Below are 26,555 nucleotides of genomic sequence, written 5' to 3'. Positions count from 1 at the left end.
GATGAAGTTAAACAGAAGGCATCCCTCCAGCCAGTCTCGCTATGAAGCTGAATTTTAAAAAGGTGGGGGGAAGCAAATTTGACAGTAAGACAAATGAAGCAATTAAAGTCAGGGGACATGTTTATAAAAACAGTGAGGATTGACGCAAGTAACATCATGGCGTAGTACAGTGACCTTACATAAGCAGGCCTATTCGCCACCACAAAAACCACAGCGGTAGATTCAGAACTGTTTCACATTATGACCTTCATCAACAAAATGCCTATATTTATCTTTGAATATGTACAAAACAAATTATATTTTTACAAATGTGATAAGTCTACCTTTACGCCATATCACATTCTAGTAGGTCGTGAGATTAGCCGTTTTAGAACAACCTGATACGATTTGATTCTAACAAGGTTACGGCATAAAGAACAATCTGATGGTCATTTAAAGACACGCATATCTACTTCTGTTTTATCAGATAATACGACTTAGGGCATAAAATCTTACTACACACGGCTCCATGACGTATTATGCAAGGTCGTGAGGATTCTTGCAGCTTTGACTCGTATGTGGGGAACTGTGTTAAAATTTATCCCCAGCCTGCATGGACTGTACAACAGATGAAAGATAACCTTGCTCAAGGGTCGATTTCTCCGAACCCAAAGCCTTCCGACACGCGATGTTCACATCGTAATGCACGATCTCTAATTTGCATCAACCTAACCTAGCCTGAGAAATGAATACCCTTGAAAAGTTCTGTGTACACTTCACGCGAAGTAGGGACGCTTGCAACTTTTAGTGTGAACCCCCCCCCCCCCCCCCCCCCAAAGATTAATCAACATCGGTTGCGTGAACCCTGAGATTGAGCATGTGGACACATGGACAGACAGTTTCCTAATTATACGCAACTTTATGCACTTTGGCCAAAGTGCGCACAGAAGAACAATGACACTGCTAACAAGACTCAAAATACTATTCTACTTGTCATTTTGTTGGAATTTCTTTCTATCAAATCCAAAATTAAAATTCACTAATGTCGTCTTTCAAGGAACGCGGAATTTAACAAGATTGGAAACGTGCACTATTTGGAGTACACTGAAATTCCTAAGGTGTTCTTCGCGGCACATCACAGGCGATGACGTCAGCAGGGCAACATAATGAATATAAATAAAAAAAATGGTATCAAAGGAAATATTGACATCCGAGGTCACTGATGCAATGTGATTCAACAAAAACCTCAGTTCACATTTTTGCTGAAAACCGCGACAGACGATGGGCGGGCCCACACGGAGTTCTCACCCTCGCAATACTGAGTGATTCAAAAAGGAAATTACAACTTTGAAAGTGTATAGAAATTTATTCAGAAGGCTTACAGAATCGGTTGAGGTGTCATTTTGTAGCAAAACAAATCAAGTTTTACCTCAAACAGTCATTTTGGTTCGATGTGATTGCCATTGGTGATACTGCAGACATCCCACCTGAAATCAATTTCTTGCCAAACACGATCCAGCATATCCGGTGTCACTTCTGCAACTGCGACGGTGATTCGAGCTTTGAGCTCAGTGAGTTTGGCAGGTAAGGGTGGAACATACACACGATCTTTAATGAAACACCATAAGAAAAAATCGAGAGGTGTGAAATCTGGAGAACGAGGTGGCCATGCTATCGACCCTGTTCGACCAATCCACCGACCTGGGAAACGGTTATTGAGGAAATCCCGGACTTCTGTGAGGTAGTGAGGTGGTGCGCCGTCTTGCTGGAAGTGAATGCGTCCTTTTTGGTCATCCTCGTCTAACTGTGGTATGAGAAAATTTTCGAGCCATTTTCAAATGCACTGCCGCTTGCGCTCGCGGTGACGGAATTCGGTACTACAGCACAACGTGAGTCAAACTTGATTTGTTTTGCTACAAAATGACACCTCAGCCGATTCTGTAAGCCTCCTGAATAAATTTCTATACACTTACAAAGTTGTAAAGTCCTTTTTGAATCACCTGGTATATTTTCCCTAACACACATCTTAATGGAATACTTCCACTTTTTTCTCGTCTTCCCTGTTTAAAAAAATTGTGAAAGTTTATGAAACTTTTCCCCATCCGAGCTACAAGCCCAGCCCATAATAAACGGGTTATGTTTGGCTGTGAAATGTAAATTGGATGGAAGGAGGACATAAGAAACGTAAATATAATTCTGACCTTAAAGCATAAGATGAAAATATAGCCAATTTGTATCTTACAGAAACATATAGTCATGACGTAAGCTGGACTGTGAGTTTTGGTATAAGCCGCGTTTAATCTTCGATCTCCGTTACCAGACAGTTTTTTAATTATTAGTCAGTCAGTAATGTAATGTTACTTTCTAAAGGGTTAATTATGACAAATGTATTACATGTTACACAAAGGTAAGAATTATTCCATACTCTAACCTAATAAGTAACTAATTGAATCCAAAGATGTTAGATCCTAGTAAACTGATTGCATGCATAGTGGCAATGAAAAAGAGCAGGTTACGAATAATGGCGCTCTGAACGACAGTCGCCTCTCTCAAATTACAATCTGACACGCGAGATTTGATTAACAACAAAAGAAACTCCCATGCCACGTGACCATTTCTTGCGTCACGAAACAGTCAAGGAATTTAAATCGTTAACAACGAGACAGTCAAGTTCTGAGAAGTGAAAATGCGACTAAACCGAATTTAGAGTAAAACTAACGCTTTTGGCGGCTCAGAGTATCATATTTGTGTTCTGTGGACCATCTGCTGCTCACGAATCAACTGGCTGTTTTCAGTCACAGTTTTAAATTCTAAGATACTGGCAGTGACACGAGACTAGCTACGAAAGAAGTACAAATCCCGTTGTAAATTACATAATTTAGATATTTAATGCAAATGGTGGGGCTCAGAAGACGGAATGGTTGCATCAGAAAGAGATCTACGCTTCATTTGAATTCTTTTAATGATGTTACGAGAAAATTGGTCCAAACACAGCATTAATGGCTCTAAGAAGGAGAAATGTAGAATAATCTATAAAACAATGGGCAGATCAATTACAAAGACGTCATGGATACGTCTAATGCCTGTACAAGAAGAACAATTACATTTAGCTTTGGTATTTTAACAACGGTGCATCAGCTGCAAAGGCTCGTGTATCGAGTTCGTACGAAATTGGAAGTCGCCTGTTATGGCCTGGTTTCAGGTACTGTGCATATCAAGCCACGAAAAGAATTTAATATGAAAATCAAGGCAATACAAATTATCGTTGGTTTATTACAAATCGTGAATTATGAGGACTGAAAGATGTCTTCGGAGCTCAACACATTAAATAAACGCGAAAAATGTCGATGAATACATAACAAATAAACCCTACCAATTAACTTGTGGTATAAAATTGATGTACGGAAGATTAATTAATACATGTGATTAACTACGAAGTAACTCAGTGCCGTAAGGTCCATCCTAATATTTACTATGCGCTAAAGGTGAAGGAGTATTTTCAAATACGTCTCTCGCTTAATCTCAATAATTTACGTCAACTTCTAGTACTACGAAGACGTCACAGCACGAGGCAATAAACCGAACGAAGGTTAGACTTGATTGTACTGCGCAAAACAATATGGAAATACACTGCAATATCAGATATTCTGATTCTCAGTCTCCTGCATAGGTCTCATAAACTTCATAACCTGTAATAAGAAAAAGCTCCATACTAGTTTGTCATTTGTTTTTAAAGGGGAAACACCTATTGGCCTGGCGATATTAATCAGAATAAAATTAGTTTAAACAAGTCCCGCATACGATAACATATTACATGCAAAATATATTTAAAGTAGAAATATGAATATTGTTCAATACCCTTACCCCTCGATGTTCTAACTTCTGACTCACAATTTTCACTACAACGAAACTTGTAAGTTTATAAATATTTTTTTCGATCTACGAACATTATATTCGCTACAGCGAAGAATCAATTAATGTACTGCCATTGATTCTTTATGATAATTACAATGTATATTTTCAGTTTTCTCTGTCTTTTACTACTATTACACAAACATCCCTGCTAGCCACATAATAAATCCCTATACATTTCATTACAACATGCTTATTTGTTTTCGCCCAAGAAATTAAGATAACATTCGCCAGAAGTTTCCAAATCCCATTCACATCTAACTTGGACCTTCCTAATGGCGCATTTTAAAGCAAATTTGAAATGTAATAATGATAAAACATCTTAGTTCTGACCATTCAAAACACGAAATTCATCAATTATATATTTGCTTATACAGAACAACGTCTAAAACATTTAATTACCCTGACGAGGTGCAGCGGTATAACAAATCCGAGGAAAATGTTTTACAATACTTCTCTCGAAAATGAATCATAGACTCTAAGTGATAAATAGAGGCCTATCTCATTTACTGTCCCAACGAATGCTGGATGTATGATCATTCGTTGATCTATCACGTCGAAATCAACACCAAAGATCACCAGTAATTTCGTGTATGTATGGAATTATAGCAGCCGTCACCAATTTGAATGTTTCAAGGTCACATCAAAATCGTACAACGTTGCAACACGAACACCAGAGCCCAGGTGAGTGAGGACAACTTAGAACTCGCAACGTTGCAAAGCTAACATCGCTGTGCAATTGACTAAAGGTCACTCGGAGGGTGGGGGTGGGGGGAAGAAGTCCTTCCATGGCCTTGAACATGCAATTTGGTGACAGTAACCCTGAGAATTGATGCTCGGATCTCTTGTCATCACGCCTTAGGGGTTCTCAGGTTGTGGACACAGGACAGCTGTGAACATAATGAATATGCAATCACGAACAGCTGACGACGGGTGATAGTGAAGTTTGGTGTTGGGCAGAGTTGTGACAACCCCTCAGGACTCGGAAGGGCTTTTTGAAGCGTATCAAATACGTTCTACAAAAATTCATGCACTGTATTAACAGATTCCTTTATCAACCAGAACCACGAGTTATGCTTTGGTGCGGGGGAGTTGTGAGAACATTGTAGTCTTATGTAGGCTTACTGCACAACTCATTATTTATTTCCATCACTACTACAGTTGCAGCAGCTACAGATCAGACACACGTTCGTTGGTCCATTTCAAATGTCTCTTAAAACAACAACAAAAAAGTTGTTAAAATTTATGACTACGATTTTGAACACGTTGTAAAAAAACAACCAAAGAAACAAAGGGCGAAGAAAGAGAGTATTGTTAGACTTAACCTAAATCTGCCAACACTTTCATTTAGAGCAGCCATGTTAACTAGCATCATAATAAGATGGCTGCTCCTGTATGCTGGTTGGTAGCAACTTGTGCAGCGATAACTGAGGTTCTGAGTACACCAATTATTGTTCATTCATACTGCACTGGTAGAAAAATGAAAATTAATCTGCTAATTTAAGCCAGGCGGAAAACAGAAAACAGACTAGCTGCCTCGCATATGATTGTTAAAACGGTGACGGCAGGTTAGCAAATGCGGTACGACGAGTCTACACTGACTGCTACGTTTGGTTAAGCGTACTTTGCACGAAACACTACAGATGAAAGCTATCAACATGCTTTACTTCCGTCACTATTCAATAAATTTCGAATCTTGCGGATTTCATTTTCGTTCGTAACGGTGAAATATAGTCTTACGCCTAGTTTATTCTATTTTATCGGTTATTTCAGAAACGGCTCTCCTCAAAACATTGATAAAAAAGTCTAGACCCAATTAAGATATATAACCCCTTTTGGAACATTTTTAATTTGGTAAATAATTGCAGTGCTATACCTCTACTGGGGTCTTCATGAAACAAAAGACGAGCACCTGCAGCAAACGAAGCCAACGCGGTGGACCCTACAAGCTTCAAACCGACGTCGTAGCCGAATGATTACTACTCCTAATTCGGGAGGTCCCGGTTTCAAATTTCGAGATCGGCTATCCTCACTGAGGCTGTTCGTGGCTTTAATTAGCCCCTCCAGCGTCACGATCACTTCCATATAATTTCTAATTCACTAATCATCCTATCATCGGACACTATTAGCTATGAGTTACTGACAGCGTCGTTAACTAATAAATAAAATACAGTTTTCAATTCTTGTTCACGGACAGAATAAGCGCCTATCCGAAGTGTCCGTATGATAAGAAACTATGAAGTTTCACTTAAATGTTAAGAAATTCTTCAGATGATTTATTACAAACAGATACGGATAGATAAATCTTGCCTTCCATTAAGAACTTTAAAACACAGGCCTCATGGCGGAAAAGAAACTGGACGACCAAGAAGAACATGAGGCCGGAACAAACTATAAGTTAATCCATGCACTACAGAAGAAGCAGTAGAAGACAGGGCAAAAATGAATTTAAGAAGCTGTTCCTTGCCGAGATATAGAATTGCGTGTGAAATGTAATACAGAAATAGCAGGACTTTCAAAAAAAAGACATTTCACAGTGAACAGGGAGTAATGATCCGTAAAAATAAGTAATTGGATACCACCTTCACAAAGTGAAGCGCAGTGGCTAAAAATGAGTGCAAAGATGTACAATAACAAAAGGAAGAAATCTGGAGGGACCCCAAATCGTCCGGTGTAACGAAATATGATAAACTCCGAAGAAAAATAAGAATAATCACCATGACACTTTCCAATTTTTCCCTTAAAAAAGTAAAGCTGTCCGCTATACGCCAAGCAGGCGCTTCAGGGGAGAGACAGTATAGCTCCTACGCATTCTTAACGTCGGCACTACGGTCAGCGTCACGCTCCGGTAACGCTTTACTCCGGGAAAGGACTCTGGTACCCATTGGAAAGGAGGATGGATGGGCCACAGCGCCGGTCTGGACGAAGAGGCTAAGGAAAATTCGTCTGCCCCTGTCGGGATTTCTCGTTGAACCAAGAAAGAAAGTTTACCACTACCCCACACGCTCATTAAAGTCTGACTTGTGTCCTTATAAAATTATACACGAAAGTTATATGGGGACATCGACACCATGCGTAGAAGGAATGTTTTCAACTACGTGTTACGTAGCGCAGGAGTCTCTATCCATCAAATCAAAATTTGCACAGCTTCAATGACAACCATTTGACACATAAAACGTAAAAACTGGATTTATAAATCTAAGCGCCCAATTCTTTCTCACATACGTGCATTAAGTAGCTCCATGAGACTGGGTCGCTGTGCCCTTTGTCCAACCCCCCCCCCCCCCCCCGTAATATATGAGTGAATATGGAGAAGCGGTGGAATGACATTGACAGAGAGAAACCGAATAACTCGGAGAAGAACCTGTCGCAGTGTCCGTTGTCCACCGTAAATCGTACATGAACTGACCTAGAGGCGAACACAGGCCTCTGAGGTAAGAAGCCGGGGACCAACCACCTAAACTATGGCGCGGCCAACCCAGAAATTTATCACCGTGTTAACAAAGGCCAGTCACATACACTCACTCCACACCCTTCTACCCTATTTAACATCCATTTTAATATTATCCTCTCGCCTAAGTCCAAATCTTTCAATAAATCTCTTCCCTTCATGTATTCAGCCAATTTTGTGTATATTTCATTTCTGCTAAGCGTTCTACACGTTCCGCCCATCTCACTCTACTTCACGTTTCGTATTTCATAACCCTAATAATGCCTACTGAAGAGTAAGAACCATGGAGCTCCTTATTACGCAGTTTTACACTCTCCAATTATTTCTCCCTTTCTCAGTTCCAACTATTCTCCTTAGCACCTTATTTTAAAACTCCCTCTATCATGAGGACGTTCGCCCTGACGATGGAGGCAGCACGCACCTCTAAAACATCGAGAAACGTCTACCAGACTAAACGGCGAAACATCTCAGAAGACAGCCATCTTCGTACTCGCCGCCGTGAAAACATAAAATAAGACCCTCTATAAACGTTCTCCCCTCAGATTAAAACTCCAGGTTTCTCACCCATACAAATCAGCTTGCAAACGTACGGTTTTATTTTATTCCCTACATTTTTATACGGAGCTTGAAAACACCAAAACAGTGACAGAGCCAGGCCCATCAACAGCGAAATGCAGAATACCGTTCTGGAGTAAACAGCATGTAGCGATGCTTTTCGCAAGGTATGCACGCCACTGCTGGCTGGAGGCGTCTCGCCTAATAGAATAATCACCAGCATCCTCATTAACAGCAAGTGGAACGGGTGAGCGGCCCAGGTCGACATTTAAAACTTAAACTACAAAATGGCAACCTGAATGACGAACAGTCTCCCGTCACTGAAATTACAATTTGTTTCGATCGTAATCAATGGGTTTAGACAATTTTCAATCGCCCTATCGTTTCTGGTCGAGGCTCATTATTGGTTCAACTTTATGAGGGTGAACGTCTGACTCAGAACGAAGTCGAAAATGGTATCTAGTAAAACGCCCTGAAGACGCAGAGGAAGAATCACACCTTGCGGATTAGTCTTCGTTCACCTCCGACGTCCAAATCTGCGAATACGCGTTGTAGTATGATCGCAAGAATGTGTGAAATCTGGCGAATATTTTGCGGGCGTCGAAGATACTTGATGGTATATACCTTTCTATTCAGTTGGCTCCACAGGAAGAATCAATTTGGCGGGGTTAAACCTGGGGACCTTGTCGGCTAGAGGTCTTATGAGACAGTCTAGAAACAATTTGGAGTTGTACATGGAAGCCGATACCGATCACTTCCAGCAGGATGCAGTGTCACAAGGGGTGAGGTATGTGCCTAATTGTGCGGATTAATTGTAATTTTATTTCTGAATGTCTAGTAAGAACATCATTCGGATGAATAACTTCATTTTTGGAACTGTACTGCAAGCAGATTGCAATACAAGTTGACCAAACAGACCTACTGGAAGTAACAAAATATTAAATGTACATACAGAGTAGCCCTAAATGCATGTACCAAGTTTAAACTCAATTTTATCCGCAACGTGTGATTATAATTTTCAGAACCTTACCTGGCAAACGGTAGTACTCAAACCATTTGTTTCCCAAGGACTCTCAGATCAACCAAGAGACTTTGGAGAAGCCCAAGTAATGTATTCAGCAAGAAATCTTCGCTATTATTAGTGATATCCTCCGAAGTCGAACTTTGGGATGAGATTGCGAAAGATCGTCGAAGTTGGGGACAAACGCATTGTACACATCGTAATATAAATGGCTTCAGATGTCGATTTGAATACTATCTAAACGAGGTTCTTACGTCTCGTCTTTCAGGTGAAATAAGCATTACACTTCGTAGGCACATTTTGGGCCACTCTATATCCAAAGACTTGCGCAGTTTTTTCATCAGCCAGTCGAATTCTTGCATGCACCAAAGTCGTAATTAATTTGGTATATGAGACGAAGAATAAAATATTATGTCAACCCAAATGTTGTATTAAGTATGGCATGCGAGCTATCCGTCAATATCATTAAAGAAGGAAACTATAACTTTTATTGTTTATAAGACTTCCGTAGCAAAGAACAGCTTTTCGTTCGTTGAGCCATAATGTCACGGTTCATGCTTCCAGGCACGGTCTCTGGTCATCCTGGAATTTGCCCACCAAGGAAGGGCAAAGGAGCGAATACATTGCAAAACGGAGCTCATGACAATTCCATCACCACCAAAAACATTACGGGAAGCGCACGCTATGTCGATCAATGCGCATACGGTATGCAACGCACCAACTGTTTATTAAAGATCCTGGAATTATCAAAGATAAAAAAATCTTGTCGAGTCACAAACGATGGATGTCTATTTGCTCCTGGCCAAAAATTCTCAATCTTCGTCACATGATGACCCAGGAATTAGACACGAATACGGATCTAGGCTGTACACAGAGCGGCCAAAGCAGAGAACGAGGCTTCCAATTAACTTCTTACTTCAGATCGGGAAATCAAGTGGAATAAATCGTACAGTGTACTCACCTAATGAAGACTCAGGGTCGGACAAGTCGCTGAGAGATGGCACTTTCTGCATGGAGCCCAGGGATCGCGGCCCGCCTGCTGGCACACAGGAGTCATCAGGCCGCTCCTGCTTAATGACCGACATGGCGCTTTCCGCCTCCACCTTCTGCAACACGGAATACAGGTTCCATAAATGTGTGTCGCGACCCACAAAAGGGAGAAGACGAACATTTGAAATAAAATCGTCTTACAACAATACAAACAGAGAATAACACAGACACGTTCGTAGGACACAACTCTATACTTGACGAAAATTCACCGTGTCTCCAGGAAAAAGTAGTAGTTAGTAAACTTGCATAAATTAAAGCATAGCATCTATTATTGCACTGGTTGCTAATATTAAAAAAAAAAACATTCATTCAAAGTTAAAATGTACTCCAAGTCCCGGTGTATCTTATTCATATGCCAATCTAAACCTAGGCCAGTGGCCCTACGAAAGTCCTGTCAAACTTCAGACCATAAAGTGGTCAAAGAGGTACGAAGATGCCGGCGGACCACATCCTAATGTCTCTTGAAACGTGAAGAAGAGTTCTGGTCTTTAAATAATTAACATATCTGTGAGAAACAAGATATCCTCTTCTATCAAAAGGCTCTGCGAAAGTAATTAAAACATCTGAATCAAAGCAAAACGCGATTTTCCGATGTCAGTGTTATAGTTCAAGAATCCGTTCTCAATAGACAATTGGGGGGAGGGGTAGACGGTGTACGAGATGCTTCCTCAGTGATATAAATTAATTTTATTTGTCGTTTTCGTGAAAATAAAACAAATAGGAAATAATAGTAGTAGTAATAATAACAATAATAATATCCTATATTCTCGGCACAGAAACACGACGACATAAGTGACACAACATACCGGTGTTTAAGGAAGAGAAAAAGAGAGAAAAGAATCCGCTCTTCCTGCCGACACAAAGACCGCAGATTAATCACACAGAACAGCTGTACTTAAAATAGCAGCACATATCCTCTGAGAAACCGAGCCTGACGTTTCTAAACATTAGAAATGGTGATCATCTACGGTATAAGAGAATATCAATAGGAGAAAAGTCTCATAAACAATTCCTATTTATATTCTGCACATTTCTATTTGGAAAGAAAAATTACGATTTCAATCTCATGGTGAATTTTAGGACCGCATACAATATAACAGTAATTAAAATGGGACACAAAAGGAATCATAATACAAACATAATCATACAGCAATACTTTTAAATTAAGAAGCCCATCGTGTTTCGACTTATGCTTCACTACACTGGAGCAAAAATAACGAATCAACCGTGAACAATGTATCTACTTCCCAAGCCCAAGTTCGATCCTGTTCTAACAACACAAACAAACAGTAGCCTACCTACCCCAAGTAAGTAATTCGCCTTTTTAATGCGTGTTCTTTACAGTAACTATACCAGGATTTCGTCCTAACTACAAGTAGAAAAATAACATCGTTAAGTTTTCAGGTTCTCACGGCGACGAGAATGAAGATGACCGTCTTCTGGGATGTTGAGTCGCGTAGTCTGGTAGAAATTGTCCGACGTTTCAGAGGCGGTCAATTTCTACCAGATTTAATGTCGCAACATTCCACAAGACAGCCAACTAAAGAGAAATAATTTCGCCAGATGCTATGAAACGTGATCTCTTACTTCAAGGTAAGAAAATAAATTATAGTTGTTTGAACACGTATTGCCCAGAAAAAGTCTGTTGAGCGAAAAAGTGCTCTACGTCAAGATCGGTATAGGAGGAGTGTTTTAGGTGTATCTTTACAATTTATTCGCTTCAATTAATGAAAATACGTTTGTGCTTCAGCTAATAAGACGTCCTAGTAAGCACGCTAAATTGCCCTACATTCTTCATTTGGTATTAACGAGAAACCTCGTGTTATACAAAATTAAAATAATTTTTATTGTATAGCTTTAGATCTGAGGACTTCATATGAAGCTAAGAGAGGCGAACATCATATAACAAGGAATTTCGTGGTTTACACCAGACATCCGCACGGTCTGAACAGTGAAATTAAGGAACTTCTTTACACTGGGCCTGTATTTAGAATGACAGAGGCATAGAATATTGGGAGGAAAAACTCTTCGTAAAACAGCCACTGGAAGATAGTGAAAGAGATAGAATGTTGCTGAAACTGGCTCAGGGTCGTGGTCAAGGGCAATGTTGAATATTTCGACTTCGGAATTCTTCAACAAGTGAGAATTTTGAACTCTAAGGCTTATATAATCAGCACTAAGTTTGATTTACATGGCACTGTTCTTATCCATTGGCTACAATACGTTGCGGGGTTTGAAAACATAATCAACATATGAAACTGTTATATTTTGCTTTTATTTCCTAAGCGATCGAGCTGAAACATCAACAAACTCGGTGGAATTTAATAATCATCCCACGGCCCCATTGCTATAGCAACAACTTGTATTACTTACGAACTACGAAAGTAAAATAAAACTCAATAATACGATCCAAGCGTACAGAACGCGCGGAATGAACGCGATTCCTCGAAAGGACAATCTTGCGTGGAGTCTACAAGTTGTAATTGGAAAGAGTAGGAGTAGTAACGAGGAATGAGGGCCACACTCATTATTGTAGTTCCAGAGAGCCAATCAGTTCTCTGGAATGACTCACAGTTGCAGTCATGCCAAGCAATTAGTATCGCTCGCCCTAGTGGATGTTCTGGATTATGAGAGAACGAAGTAGGTCAATGTGCTTCAGAGGGTTGTTTTTACTGGTTTATTTAACGACGCATTCTCAAGTACATAGGTTATATAGAATCGAATGATATAAAAATGTGGAAGGAAGCGGTCGAACTTTATTTTAAGGTATCGTCACAGTATTTTCCTTATGAATTAAAAAAGCCTACCTCCGTGTCGATAATCGAGCTCTGTCTTGAGTGCTCGAAAGTGAATTGTGACCAATATCTAAGTGGGGTAGGAATATGCTGTGTAAAATGAACTACGTCATAAAAGCACTCGTAATTTCGGTAAGATAAATAGTTTTAATGAACTGGACACGATCCTAAGTCAAATCAATTCGATTCTAAATGGTACTAACGATGGTGCGTTACATTCAGCAACGGTGTTTCTCTGGGCTTCATACAGCATTCAGTGTTCGAAAATAAGACCACTACGATTTTTAAATCTAAGCTTCAGCACTTACTATGAAACTATTAAGAACCTCATTTTGTTTCGTAAAGTTCTCAATACAACACCAAAATCATACATCTAATGAATGGTCATATCACCTAGGTCTATCCCTTATGCATTTTAATGGACAAATCCTTGGGCTTTCAGCCAGTACGTATTCATAAGATCAAGCTCACAGCTTCCACAATGCAACTGTCGGTCCGAATCTACAGACATTAAAATATCAGCGTTAGCCTATATTTGTTGGCCTAGGTTATGGGCTGATCTCCGATCTATGGAATCCTGTCTAACTTTTAAAAAATATATTCTGTCTGGCAATAAATTGTTAGCGTTCACAGGGCACACTACAAAAGTAAAAGCGACTTGTAGAATCAATATTTCCGTTTGAGAAATAATCATTTCACATATACAATTTCATGCACCGAAACGCATGAACACTTCTTCAAAAATCATATGTGATTGTATCTATAACATATGACTAAAACAAAACTCTTTTGTTATATTATTCCCTGAACATATATATAAATTGTACTTCAGGACAATACAGTTAAGACACATAATTCACTACCATGCTAAATTGATTTTTCGAATACTATCTGTTACAAACATCCAACATCCTATCTATATAGGCAACCAGGCAACCTGTTTTCTTACAAGTTGTAACATCGTATAGTTTTGTATGTAGTTACCAATGTTTCGGAAAACTGTACCGTCTTCATCTTCAGTGTATAGCTCTAGAAGACTGCATATCGTCACAATCCAGAAGTCCATAATCAACATCTTCAAACCAATGAGAGGAAATTTATTTATTTATTTATTTATTTATTTATGGTTAATTTAACAACGCTTTTTCAGTGTCTCAGACTATATAGCGTCAATGATGATAGTGAATCTTGAATTAGAAAGATGTTGACATCCAGGCATTTGCCTGGAAAGACTGAGGAAAACCACAAAAAAAACAGTCAGGATAGCCGATCTCCGTACCGAGATATGAACCCGGGACCTTCCAAACGCGAAGGAAAAAAAGTAGCCAACGAAATACCTAAAAAACATCTATAGACCTATTACAAAATGGTTAGGGTTATGCGCGTGCAAGATGTCCTGTGACCGTATGGCCACAGTTCGAGAAGGCACCTTTGTTATAAGTAGGGTTCGGATGTTCATGACATGTCATATTTTTATTGGGGCGTCTATTTTCATTCGAAACTGAAATTAAACACTTACTGGGTTATCCTAATCACAATTATGCTGTGTAAGATTTGAGGTTTTCACAGCGGTGAGTATGAAGATTTCTGTCTTCTGGGTTGTTGCGCTGTGTAGTCTGGTCTCATCGCCCTGATGACGGAGGCAGTATGACCTCTGAAACGTTGGTTAACATCGACCAGACTACAGCGCAACAACCCAGAAGACAGAAATCTTCACAATTATGCTGTTTTTATTTTCCATATAAACGCATATTTAGGTCATTTTATGTGTTTGGTCATACTTGTAGTTAAATGGTTATATTTTGAGGATAAAATTCATATTTTGGTTATATTTTGGGTATAAAATTTTTACTTGTAACTACATTTCTCAGACAGTTACAGTGAATCCTTCAGTTAGTTAAGATGCCGAAAGTGAAGTTTTGAAAGTACAAAGTTAAGAGGTTTCGTTAAAGATTTTGGCGAGGAATATTTTAGTTCTGATGGAACAATTCTGTGCTGTAAACTTTGTGAAGTTAAAGTTACAGCTGGCAAGCGATTTAGTGTGCAACAACATTGTGATACGGCAAAACATAAAAATAATTTGAGCCGACAAACCAGTCGTCAAAGCGAGCAACGACTTCTGTTCGATAACACTGCAACACCTTCACCATCAAACAAGACATCAGAATTTTCAAAGGACCTGTGTGAAATGATGGCGTCTGTCAATATACCATTGAACAAAGTGAGCAGTGAGCAGTTCAAAATTTTTTTTAGAGAAATACATGACTCAGTTAATTCCAGATGAATCAACACTACGAAAAAACTATGTACCTGCCTGTTATGAAGATGTTCTGAAAAGAATTATCTGTACTGTGGGCGAGAATAAGATTTGGGTTTCGATTGATGAAACAACGGATGTCTGCGGCAGGTCTGTAGCGAATGTCGTTATTGGCACGCTCTTTGGTGACCGCCCTCGTGACTTATTCCTTCTTGATACAGTAAACCACTCCTCCCTCTATCGCTGTACTTTTCGTTAGCGCCATGAAACGTTTGTGACGTCGAAAGGAGCTTCTCAAGTTACAAGACCATATTGTGCGACAATCTAAGAAGATTTTCATTTGAGACCTTGAAAATGCAACATCGATATAATGCTGCCAAGAAAGGAGAATGAAGAAAGGTACTTAATATTTTGAATTTTGTTCATTTATTTGTAATTAACGAATTTGAAATGCATGAAAGGCTCTTTCTTAAAATTTATCTTATTTTTATAGGAGCACGTATACTCAACGTCTGATACTGATCCAAAACGAGGCATTTACAACTTAAAGCGACTGACGTTTTTGATTAAAATTGCTATGCATATGTAAATAAATAACATGACTGAAATACAAAACTTTTTTAAAATTTTAGCTAATATTTTTTCATAACAAATTAGGTCATATTTCGCTATTTTTGGGGCATATTTTCATGCATATTTCTCGGTTTTTTAGGTCATGAACATCCGAACCCTAGTTATAAGACTAATACAAAATAAAAATAAACTGAAAAGTTTCAATACAGAAAAACATCTACGGTTCACCTGTTATGGGTACTCCAACCAGACGCTTAGCACTGAAATACAGAAGATGTTTTAAGTTTCACAAACACTTTGTGTGGTCCTTCATATAATTCAATTTTATGAAATAGTATGGAGTCAAGCGGATGGAGAAGAACCAGAAGACAATTCGTCTTCATCAAACTGTGACGTCATTCAACGCAACTGTCACGGTATTGTCTACTGAACCATGTTGCTAGTAGACACAATGGCAGACGAAAGACAGGCCAGTCAGAACTACTAGAGATATATTAGAGTAAACAAGCGTGGATCAACCAATGAACGTAAATGAAAAACGGGTCTCTCTCAGAGACAATTGGCCACTTGATCTTTCTTTGAACAATTACATTTTAATTTCAGGAAAGGTAACTCGCATATCTTACGTCTCTCCTCTTACCACACACCAAAAACAATGACGTACAAGAATCCAAGACTCCGCAACTGCTTTTAATGTGTGACGCATACAACAGCGTTGCAGTGAAACATTCAGAACTTGATTTCAGGCTGTAATTTATTTAATATTTAAAGTTACTGAAATCTGTCTTTATAACCTAAAACCTGCGTCATTGTTGGATAACTGATGTTAACGCAATATTGGGTTATTTTTCTTTTTGTCCATTGTTATTAGTTCATATTTTTATAATGAGCGGTCTCACATTATTTTTTGTATGTATTGTACTTAGAAGTATGCATTTTTGTTTTTGTTTTCATACAGCACGCATGTTTTGTATTACACTGTGAAAGTCTTCTGTAATTGGAGCGCTTCTCTCTGCTGGTGGCAAATAAATTACAGGCAAACAATAGGCCACGGGAGGATAGACAAAGCATTTAAATGGACACACACACACACACACATTTGGCTACTCAATACGGAGTGACGAATGTCCGCTCCAAACGGACGGACAACAAAGCGGACAGGAGTATGACCTGCCCTCAAGCCTAACTTACGTACAACTGGACATTCAAGGGCGGGTAAGACGACAACCAGTTACCCCCAAGATGACAACGCAATCTACAATTTCAAAAAAGGATATAATTATGTGATTCAGTAGGGAATAACGACTTTTTTCAGTTGGGGATAATAACGCTATTCAGTAGGGGACTAGGTATTTCGGTAGGGGATACTTATGTTTTTTCAGAAACAGAATACACATCTTACTTGTGTCCTCTCAGCTAAATGTAAGACCAAACCCCGTCTTTGGCCGGTGATTGCTTGAACTGCTACAGAATACAGCCCACATGACAAAGCAAGTTTTAACTGCAACAAACTTCAGTTTTTCTGACAGTGTCATGCCGTTCATTCAAGTTTGCAAAGTCTAGTTTCTGTCACATACGCATACTTAATCAAACTGCGTCAGTGTTACATGACGATATTATCTACATTCATAAGGGCTTTTCCGGTTCTGAATGACCGACACGTCTTTAAACACTGAGAGCACAGAGTTTAATATTCACGTTACATCGAGTGGTCACATGTTCTTATAACTTGCCAATCTTCCCTCAACGGCTCACTGATGCAATTTACTTTTAACAAATGACAAGAGGCAGCTCATGGTAGGTATTGCTGCAGTGATAATTTGACAACTGCAATTCGTCATTAATACATTTCATACTTGTTGGACCTACGTCACTTAATACTTCATTATTATTTTCACACACACTCTTTATGCAAAATATTGTAAATTATCTGTCACTTTAATTATTAAGAGTGGGAAGAAGTACGAGTCTAAGCCGTCATATCACAATTTGATTTTTTGTGGTTGCAACCCGCGTATGTTTAAAACTGGCATCTCGCCACATCCCACGACACGCAACCAACCCACTCGTACAGGCCCAGAACTGAGAGTACGCCGCTCCGTTTGGCCTTTGCATCCATTCATAAGAAATAACACACACCGGAAGAAGAACTCGAAACAAGGGCGTCCTCTATAAAATATGACTCAATAAAAAAACAAAAACAAATGTATCCATTCTCTCCATTAATTTGGCCTTCTGAAAAGTCATTCAAAATAGTTTTAACAAAGAGGAACGGCGTAGAATTGAACATTTAGTCTTTCTTCATTACAGCTAATCAACGACGTTCTCTGTTTTTTAAAAAAAAACAATAACGTGGTAGCGATGGCAAAGCTTGGCGCACAATTCACAAACACTCTACAAGTCAGGTTAGTGAATTCCTCAGTCTGACATATCTTATGATGAAATCGGTGAACTATCATACACGTGAACAGGTGTCTCAGTTATATACGAGTCTGTACAGACCTCACGATCACCAGCCGTGCCTGCCGTACGCGCTTGCCAAAGAAAGCTTTCTTACTGATGATTTGTCAGTTCCCGTAACCTACCACCCCTACATCCAGACAACTCCGAATGAAGAGGAAGGATATTTCGAGCGAAATGTTTTCCACCGAAGCACTGATCAGACGACAATTGACACATTCAAAAGTAGTTTTCATTTCTTCAAGCGTGATATAAATGCTATTGTAATAATTCTCAAACATCTCTCACATGTAATAGTATTACAGTTCAATGTTCCTACCAAAATGCAACCAACATCGCAGCATTTCAATATTGAAAACAAGACAGACATGTCTCATTTAGATATATTATTTCCTCCTGCCTTCAATCTAAGTCTATCAATTAATTAATTAGCAAAATCAGTGACAATAAAAATGCACCTTTATCCAAAAATAACGAATTAATGTAACTTTTCTGCAAATAAGAACTTTGAATTAAATTAGAAGCAGAGGTCTATTATTTTCACAACTGCTGAAATATTGTTTAAGACAGTTAATAATACTTGGGTATATGACATTAACAATTGTCTGAAATACAGAATTCGTCTACGTAAGAATATGAGCTTTTAAATAAGTTAATAAAACACTGTAGGATTTGAGGTACTCGCGGCGGTGCTACAAGTTTAAAAACGTTTCGGAGGTCCTTACTGCTTCGATCATCAGGGCAACCGCCCTTATAATGAAAATGATAGCTACCAGATTATATGGCGCTAAAACCCTGCTCTACCCTCAAATACAATTAGAAAACAATTATTTGTAAACAATGTGGAAGAACGCGGTCGTGATGTAACAACTGGAGGTATTATCTCGAAATTGGCCTGGAAATATTGAAGAAAATCACGAAAAATGTGAAAATAGCCATATCCGGGGCAAAATTTATAACCGGGGCTTACAGGATACGAAGCAAAAGTGCAAACGATTAGACTGAGTAGTTCGTTGACATGAACAATCTCCATTCTACCCGACTGTTCAAGGACCGTCCTTACGTCATCGCGTACGATTCGAACTAAATCTTTTTCTTAATCTTTATTTCGTGTCATTACTTGTTCTTTAAAATGTCTATATTATTTACATTAAAGATCACCCCTTTGCTTACGCAGGTATTAACTGTCACGCTGAATTAAATATTGCAGAATTAAGTTAGTGGTGTTACTAACAGTAAGTTACTCAGTCACTTTAAGTTGTTACTGATTGTGTCGCTTAATTAGCTATGCTGTATTAATTGTATTGATGAACAGTTAACTAAGAAGTGAGAATACGATGATAAGATTACAGAATGCTTAAAAGTAAGATTTCTTCAGCTCCAATTATATCTGCATAAAATATTTCTCTAGAATCCAATTAGACAGATCCATTTCCCACAACCTATGCCCAGCTACTACAAGTTTTTTTTTCAAGTTACAAATGAGTTTATGATATATCCTGTATTTATATGAATTCGCTATTCAACCCATGCGAAAAACATTAAGTTGAACGAACTTTGCATCTTGCCACTGGATCCGCCATTAAAGACGTATCAGTGAAATTGTTCATGAATGGCTGATTAGATAAAGACGAATAAGTTGCACTTTCGTATCTCCGCCTCACTTCATTAGTTGCCACAGGGGCTTCTATCCTACTGTAAAAAATAAATACATCCAACATAAACTAGAAAAAGTCCTCTCCCGTACAATCAAATGCAAAAAAGTGTTCATTTGATATAACCAGTTCGCATCACAGATGTGCTATTATCCTAGTTTTTCCTTATTTTCCTCAGTCCCTCACGACATTTTGGAATAGTGAAATACTTAATGTTCCAAAAACCATGCACTCTAAAGTTGAATGTCATGTTTACTACGTATATCTAGCCTAATACAATAGCGAGTGTCTGTCTGGACTGGACGTGTGAGGCGTTCGTGCTATGAGGAAAAACTTAAATTAAGTAATGGCGGTAACGACACTGGTAGCAAGCATGGCGTCTGTGGTGGGTTGTGGTGGAGTCTGCGTTCGGTGAGAGTCTGGCGGTAGGCTTTGTGTTCGTGCGTTTCGCAGAAATCTGGCTCCGGTTTCCGAGAAGACATTTCACATTTAATCTACTTTTTTCAGAAAAATTATAAACCTTCCACTTTTTATGCCATTTGCCAGATAATGCTACAATAAACCGTATCACTGTTCAACATAAAGAAAGTCTGAAGATTACCAACATTTCAGAAGTCCTTCCTGCCTCCATCATCAGGGCGATAAGCTTGTTATTATACTCCGACTTACATTTTGTTCTACTACGTGGCCGATGTCGAAGTGGCTTCGTCACCAAACCATACCAATACTAATAATAATAGCAATAAGAACTTCATGAAGCAGAAACGCTAACAGCAGCTCTAATAATTAAGAAATTTCCCGCCTTTTATCAAACCCAAAGGCTCATTAGGCAAACCGTGTTCTCAAAATCCCACCACTGCACCTTCGTAAGGGACATAAACTAGTCAACACCCTAATAATCCGGCTATTTAAGATAAATGTTAATATTACCTTCCATGTACGCCTAGGCATAACAATAACAACTCAAACACTCGATTAAAAAAAAAGACATAATTTGTGTGTCAAATGACACAAAGACTTGGTCCTACACTCAGCATACTGCCTCTGCACTGAGCACATTTCTTGCCAGATGTGTACACCCACCTACCCAACCCTCCAACCAATTCTCTTCCCCACAAACCGCATCATCCAGACCACAGGATTCCCATATGACAATAACTAAAAAACGCGGCACTGTGCAAACATATGCGAAACGCCTGCATAATTAGAAATGGAAAGTAGATTCTGTAGCTCGCGAAACATCATTTCAATTCCCTATCTGTACCAACCGTCACTGTGTGTTTCAGAGCAGTGTTGCATAACCAAACAGAACAATATGTGAACTTCGTCGCTTGCAAGAAAAAGAGAGCAGAATTCTAAAATTGGTGACGGCGAACGAAAGTGTATTTTTGGCAGAGTTGTAGAGGGCCGAGGGTCACTTAACCCGCAGCACCACATAATTATTAGTTAGAGTCGCGAACAATAGCCACGCCATCCAACGTGCCTTCTGCATATTAATGCAGAACAGATGGATCCACTGTTCAGATAGAGGGGCCACTAAGCAACTGACTCCCTGGAACAAAGTCTTTCTTGAAACGCTAACAGACCCTATTCACACGGCTTGTCAAGGAATTCTACGCCTTTTAATTGTACCAGAAGGTTCTCTGCTGCGTACACAAGAGCACTATCTTGAGCCATGAGAGTCCTGTCTGTACACTTCCATCCTATTTCCTTACTTTACATCTGAATACAATCCAGCACACGCCCAGATCTTTCAAGTGATCTTTCTCTCCAGGATTTACAGCCAATATTTTGTATATACGGCAGGAATTTAGAACGTAAAGGCGGTAGTGAAATACTTTCGTTGTATGATTGGCACCACTGCTGAGGCCTTGTCATACTGCGGCTCAAACTCAGAAAGTGACATGCTGTAGAGCTCAATCGGCACAAACGGACAACAGCTGAACCACACTCGCAGCATATCACCGTCTGACCTTGAGCTACAGCTTGGCCATGCGTACTTGTGAGGAGAGGGTATCTACATTTGGAAAGAATCGGTTTTAAACATGAAAGGGAACTGAGAGATTAAATAATTTATTTTTAGGTTACGCAATAACGCTATTTGAATCGCATCGTCATACAACGTCGAATGGAATTGGGCAATGACCATGAATGGTGATTAGGTGAAGTTTTGCAAGACGGTAAACGCTTTTTAAAAGTTCCCGTCTGGAAAAATTGAGAAAAACTACGAAAGGGGCAGTCACGATGGACGGTAATTGTCGAGATTCTAACCGGGTACCGTCCACAGATAAACGTAATATTTTACCGCTACACAGATATAGTTCGTGAGGATTGTATTAATTCAATTGGCTGAGGGCAGAAACGAGAGAGAGGCAAATGTAAACATAATAATGAACCTCGTGATTCCGTAAAATCCGGAAAATATCTTGACCAGTTGAACGATGATCAACTGTGCAAAAAAAAAAAGTCTTCTCCACGGAGCAAGCTAAGTACAGCAGAGTCGGTTTATTCGATGTCTTATACTGGCAGGATTTCATCTACATATATATATATATATATATATATATATATATATATATATAAATCTAAAATTTTCGACATACATTTAATAAATATGTATTATACTGACTGATGCTTTTTCTTTAAACATAAAATATTTTAAAACATTTCCGAGGGAAAGGTAAAACCTTTTATCTTTCCTATTGAATAATAACACAGTTGTCAGGCACATCAGAGAGGAACAGATTCAACTTGCAAATCTACTCCGAACTCTTCAAAGCTTGGACATGGCTAGACATTTGTCTTGGCGCAGGCGATTCATAATCCACAGGGCAAATAGCTTAGCTAACTGTAAAACTACACGATCGGATGGAGTATATATTGCTTGAGTACATACCGTCCTTGCAGAGTAAGCAAACTTCAACTGCGACGGCGTGTATTACAGAAGGCAGGTAAAGAGCTAAAATTATTAAGAGTTGAAGCGAAAATCCCAGAGAACAACGTATCATCGTGTAAACATTTTACTGAAAACCGCGATAGTAAGTGGGAACTTTAGTTAATCTAAATAATAGTGCAGTACGGGGCGACAACTGTTAACACACAATGAAGCCATTACGTAACGTGTAACCCGAGAACAAGCAAGCATCACAGTCCGTATTTCTCACGCTAAAGGGTTCGGTATAAAAATTTGCTGTAAGAGGGTCATAACTCTACTTCTTTCATTCCCAATTATCCGTCGGTCCTTGCAGTTAAGAAATCTGTACCCATCAGAATCCAATCTTGCTTGCTTTGAATTCAGATGCACAAGTGTCAAAGAATAAGAAAACGCAATAACTGAAAATTTTTCAAAGTCTCCAGCCGAACTCACCCCACAGCATAGCCCACTCATTTAATATTTTGTTAATTCTGTTTCTGGAACCTGTTACCACACTTTTAAATTGTAACATCACACCCCACAAATGTGGGCGTCTAGCGATACGTATTATCAGTAGTCACACACCATTACTATCACTATCATCAGAGATTGCGCTTAACACCGGCGTATTAGAGTCAACCTCTTGAAGATTAATCTTAATAGAGCCCCTTTAATTTAGGTTTATTAAATTCTTCTTGAGAAATACATTTTGTGTAAAATCTATTAAATTCCTTTCAACTTCAATTCAAAATATGGCTGTCTTGTGCGTTGTAGCACCGTGTATTCTGGCAGAAGTTCGCCATCGTTTTAGATGTCCTTGCTGCCTTCATCACAGGGCGATGAGTACCTGATCATGGAGGCAGAAAGGACCTTTGAAACGATGGTAAACTTCTACCACACTACACGGCGCTAAAACCCAGAAGACAACCTTAAACACTACTCCGTCATTTAATTTAAAATACATTTAGTCTTACAAGTTTTAAATCTTCATGTCGTTCCCACAATATCCAGCGTCTTAGATACCTCTACTTGTATTTAGTTAGTATTAAAATAACGCTACAACATTTCTCATGCAACATAATATAAAGCGTTATCCAAGTTAACTTTCGTTCGCGACTTCTAATATTACCACAGTATAACTCTCGCTTCGCCTAAAACGTATTTTACGACAGACAAACCACTGTTCCACACTTCCTCCATTGTAATACAAATACGTAAATGCAGTTAACATAACACGTGTAATAAATTCGCCAATGAAGAAATTTGAAGGCAACCGAAGTACCTCTTAAGCCGAAGCACAATGCAGAAAATTGCTTTCCAGTCGTGCTATAAGCCACTTACTCATTAAACACATCAATTGGTGCTTATGCTGGTGTGCCAGACACCCGCCTGTCCTACTACTCGATGAGCCGGTTCGTTACGATGGTCTCACGAGACCGGTTTCTGGGCACCTCCAACCCAAGTTGCACTTACACTGAGGTTTCAATTTCATTCGAATATTTAAATTGTCACTGAAATCAATATTACAAGTTCGAGGAATATATTTCTAGATATTTATTCTAAGAGTATTAATGTAGATAGAAGCTGTTATAATAAGCAGCCCATGATAATGGTAGTAATAACAATTTACGGCAAAATAATAACAGTAATTACTGCAGAAATTAGAACAATTAATAAATTACAACGCAAACATGCAGGAAACAACATTTCTGGGAATTGTAAAATTAAGAAAACGCTAATTTCATGCACACAACCACCCTGCAGTGTGGCGAAACAATTTGAAAACGCTCTATGTGGCTCGAAAGGTACACACTGGACCACAAAAAAATATCAATACTGGATATATATAATATATTTCCCCATTTCCTCAACACACAGACATAACCACAATCCATAGTAGTATTGGCCTACGCATAATTCCATGACGAATACAAATAAAGTTCTAAATAGTTGTCTATAACCAATCATTTTCTGAAATTTGCGAATATAAACTTGGTTACAAAAAATGCATTACTCACCATATTATAAAAAAACAATATAACTATATCAATAATAAATAATAAGCCTCGTTGACAAGGTTCGACCCGGGCTCAAGGGCAGGTACCCGATAAAACGGTGTGGTAACATTAATATTGTATGATTAAATTCAATGTAGTTCTTTTAATTTAAAGTGCAGACTCAACAGAAGCCAATTATAGTCAACATAAACGAAAATACACAAACACAAAGAAAATATTCTAGCACCGAAAACAGGCAAACGCCTTAACCCGCATGCGTTGTTTCTACAGCCTAAACGCGATAATTTCACATCCGAGGTCTATGGAAAAATCTTACGAAAAGAAGAGATACGATGGTGGGACACATTCTTAGGCACCCAGGATTCGTTAATTTGGAAATGGAAGGAACAGCTGAAGGGAAGAATTGTAGGGGGAGACAAAGATTGGATTATGTGACGCAGATTTTCGAGAATGTGGGCTGCAAAAAATACGTGGAAATGAAGAGATTGGCGCAAGATAGGCGAAATGGAGGACCACATCAAACCAGTCGAAAGACTGATGACAAACAAACAACAAGTTTACAAGGAACGCGCGGTCTTCCCCGCCTCCCTCGCGTGTATTTGAAACGGTAATCGAGGCTCGGAGTTACTTTGCGGAAACTGTAGAGGGATGTACGAGTATGTACTAATTCTAAGAGGACAGTGAGCGAGACCTATCCAAATTCGGTGTCCACCCGTTGATCCGCCTGGTAACGGTTATAGGAAACAGCTGATTCCGCGTAACACCGGAGTAAAAATTATTGAAATCAGTCGCTCCTGATTTGTTAACATACCAGAGTTTTTCTGGCAGTATGCAACTGACAGCTTATCGTTTCTCAAAAACGACACATAAGAATTAAGAATCCGTTAAGAAAACTGTGGGAATAAAATACGGTTAAATATATACAAAGTTTTAAATTTAATATAAAAAATTACTTCTTGTGAAAAAGAAAAGTAACGCCTCTGGCGAAATCGGAGTGCATATGAATTTCTGAATAAAAAAGAAATAATGTTAAATTCGTTTTGTACTTGAAAGTAACCGGGTTTCAATTCCCGTCTTTGGCGATTGTCTGACACTGCTACTTTATTTGTTTTGTACTCTACCCATCGTCGTTAAAAATGCTTAAAAATTTAAACCCTCCTTCTTTAAGGATAATTCTTCCTTCGCCGACAGGTAAAAAAGATGGGGAGATGCCTATTCTGTTGGACCTGGTAGACAGAGCTATTCCCGATCTTTGGACCTTCACGATGTTCGTAGTTTTCCCAGTCTATCAGACAAATAATAAACACCCACAACACAGTCATTGTGCCTTAAACATGAGAGTCGACTGAGTTATTTATGTGTATAACGAACCAACCCGCTACTCTGTTACTCTGAGCACTGAATAGAAACAGTTTCGGAATTGACTAGCTGTTTGACAATACGACAAATCTGTGATTTTTTTAAGGGTGATATGTTTATTCTGACAGCCATATATTTCAACTCCGATTACATACAGTAACAGAAGTTTCGTCTAATGCAAACAATTAGCATCCTGTATGTCGGTCAACAAACAAATCATATCGAAATTCCAGGAACTGCACAAAGTACACACATCCCCTGCAACAAGCAAACAGGATACAAGAGCAGTCTTTTGTACTTTAGTCAAATGCAATAGCGATCATCCTGTTTACATTGTGCCTTCCTGTAGCTGCCTACCTGCACACTTCCTATGAAAACACACAGCGATTAATAATAACCGCGTGCCACTTGTGATATAGAATTCTGCACCCGGGAATAAGAACATGTTCCTCGATCAACCAACCAACCTCTTGGTACGCGTCTTCCTTGAGCTGCAGGTAGTCGGATCGAAATATTCTCTGGTACGATGCCCGAAGATTCAACACTGTCATTATAA

General features: G+C 39.0%; 1 protein-coding gene across 6 annotated transcripts in view; it reads right to left on the bottom strand.

The window, feature by feature from the left end:
- pnt (ETS transcription factor pointed) overlaps window positions 1-26,555 on the bottom strand; it is a 331,267-nt gene that overhangs the window by 254,328 nt on the left and 50,384 nt on the right. For all 6 annotated transcript variants that reach the window (XM_022067402.2, XM_087357922.1, XM_087357923.1 and 3 more), the window contains one exon: window positions 9,880-10,024. In XM_022067402.2, the coding sequence (XP_021923094.2) occupies window positions 9,880-10,024 (145 nt within the window). The remainder of the gene's footprint in view (window positions 1-9,879; window positions 10,025-26,555) is intronic.

Source organism: Zootermopsis nevadensis, unplaced genomic scaffold, assembly GCF_977971745.1.
Source record: "Zootermopsis nevadensis isolate Lab colony 2312 unplaced genomic scaffold, Znev_1.0 Znev_ptg000029l, whole genome shotgun sequence".
NCBI lineage: Eukaryota > Metazoa > Arthropoda > Insecta > Blattodea > Termopsidae > Zootermopsis > Zootermopsis nevadensis.
Note: the sequence above shows the minus strand (reverse complement) of the source record. Positions and strands in the feature narration are given on the sequence as shown.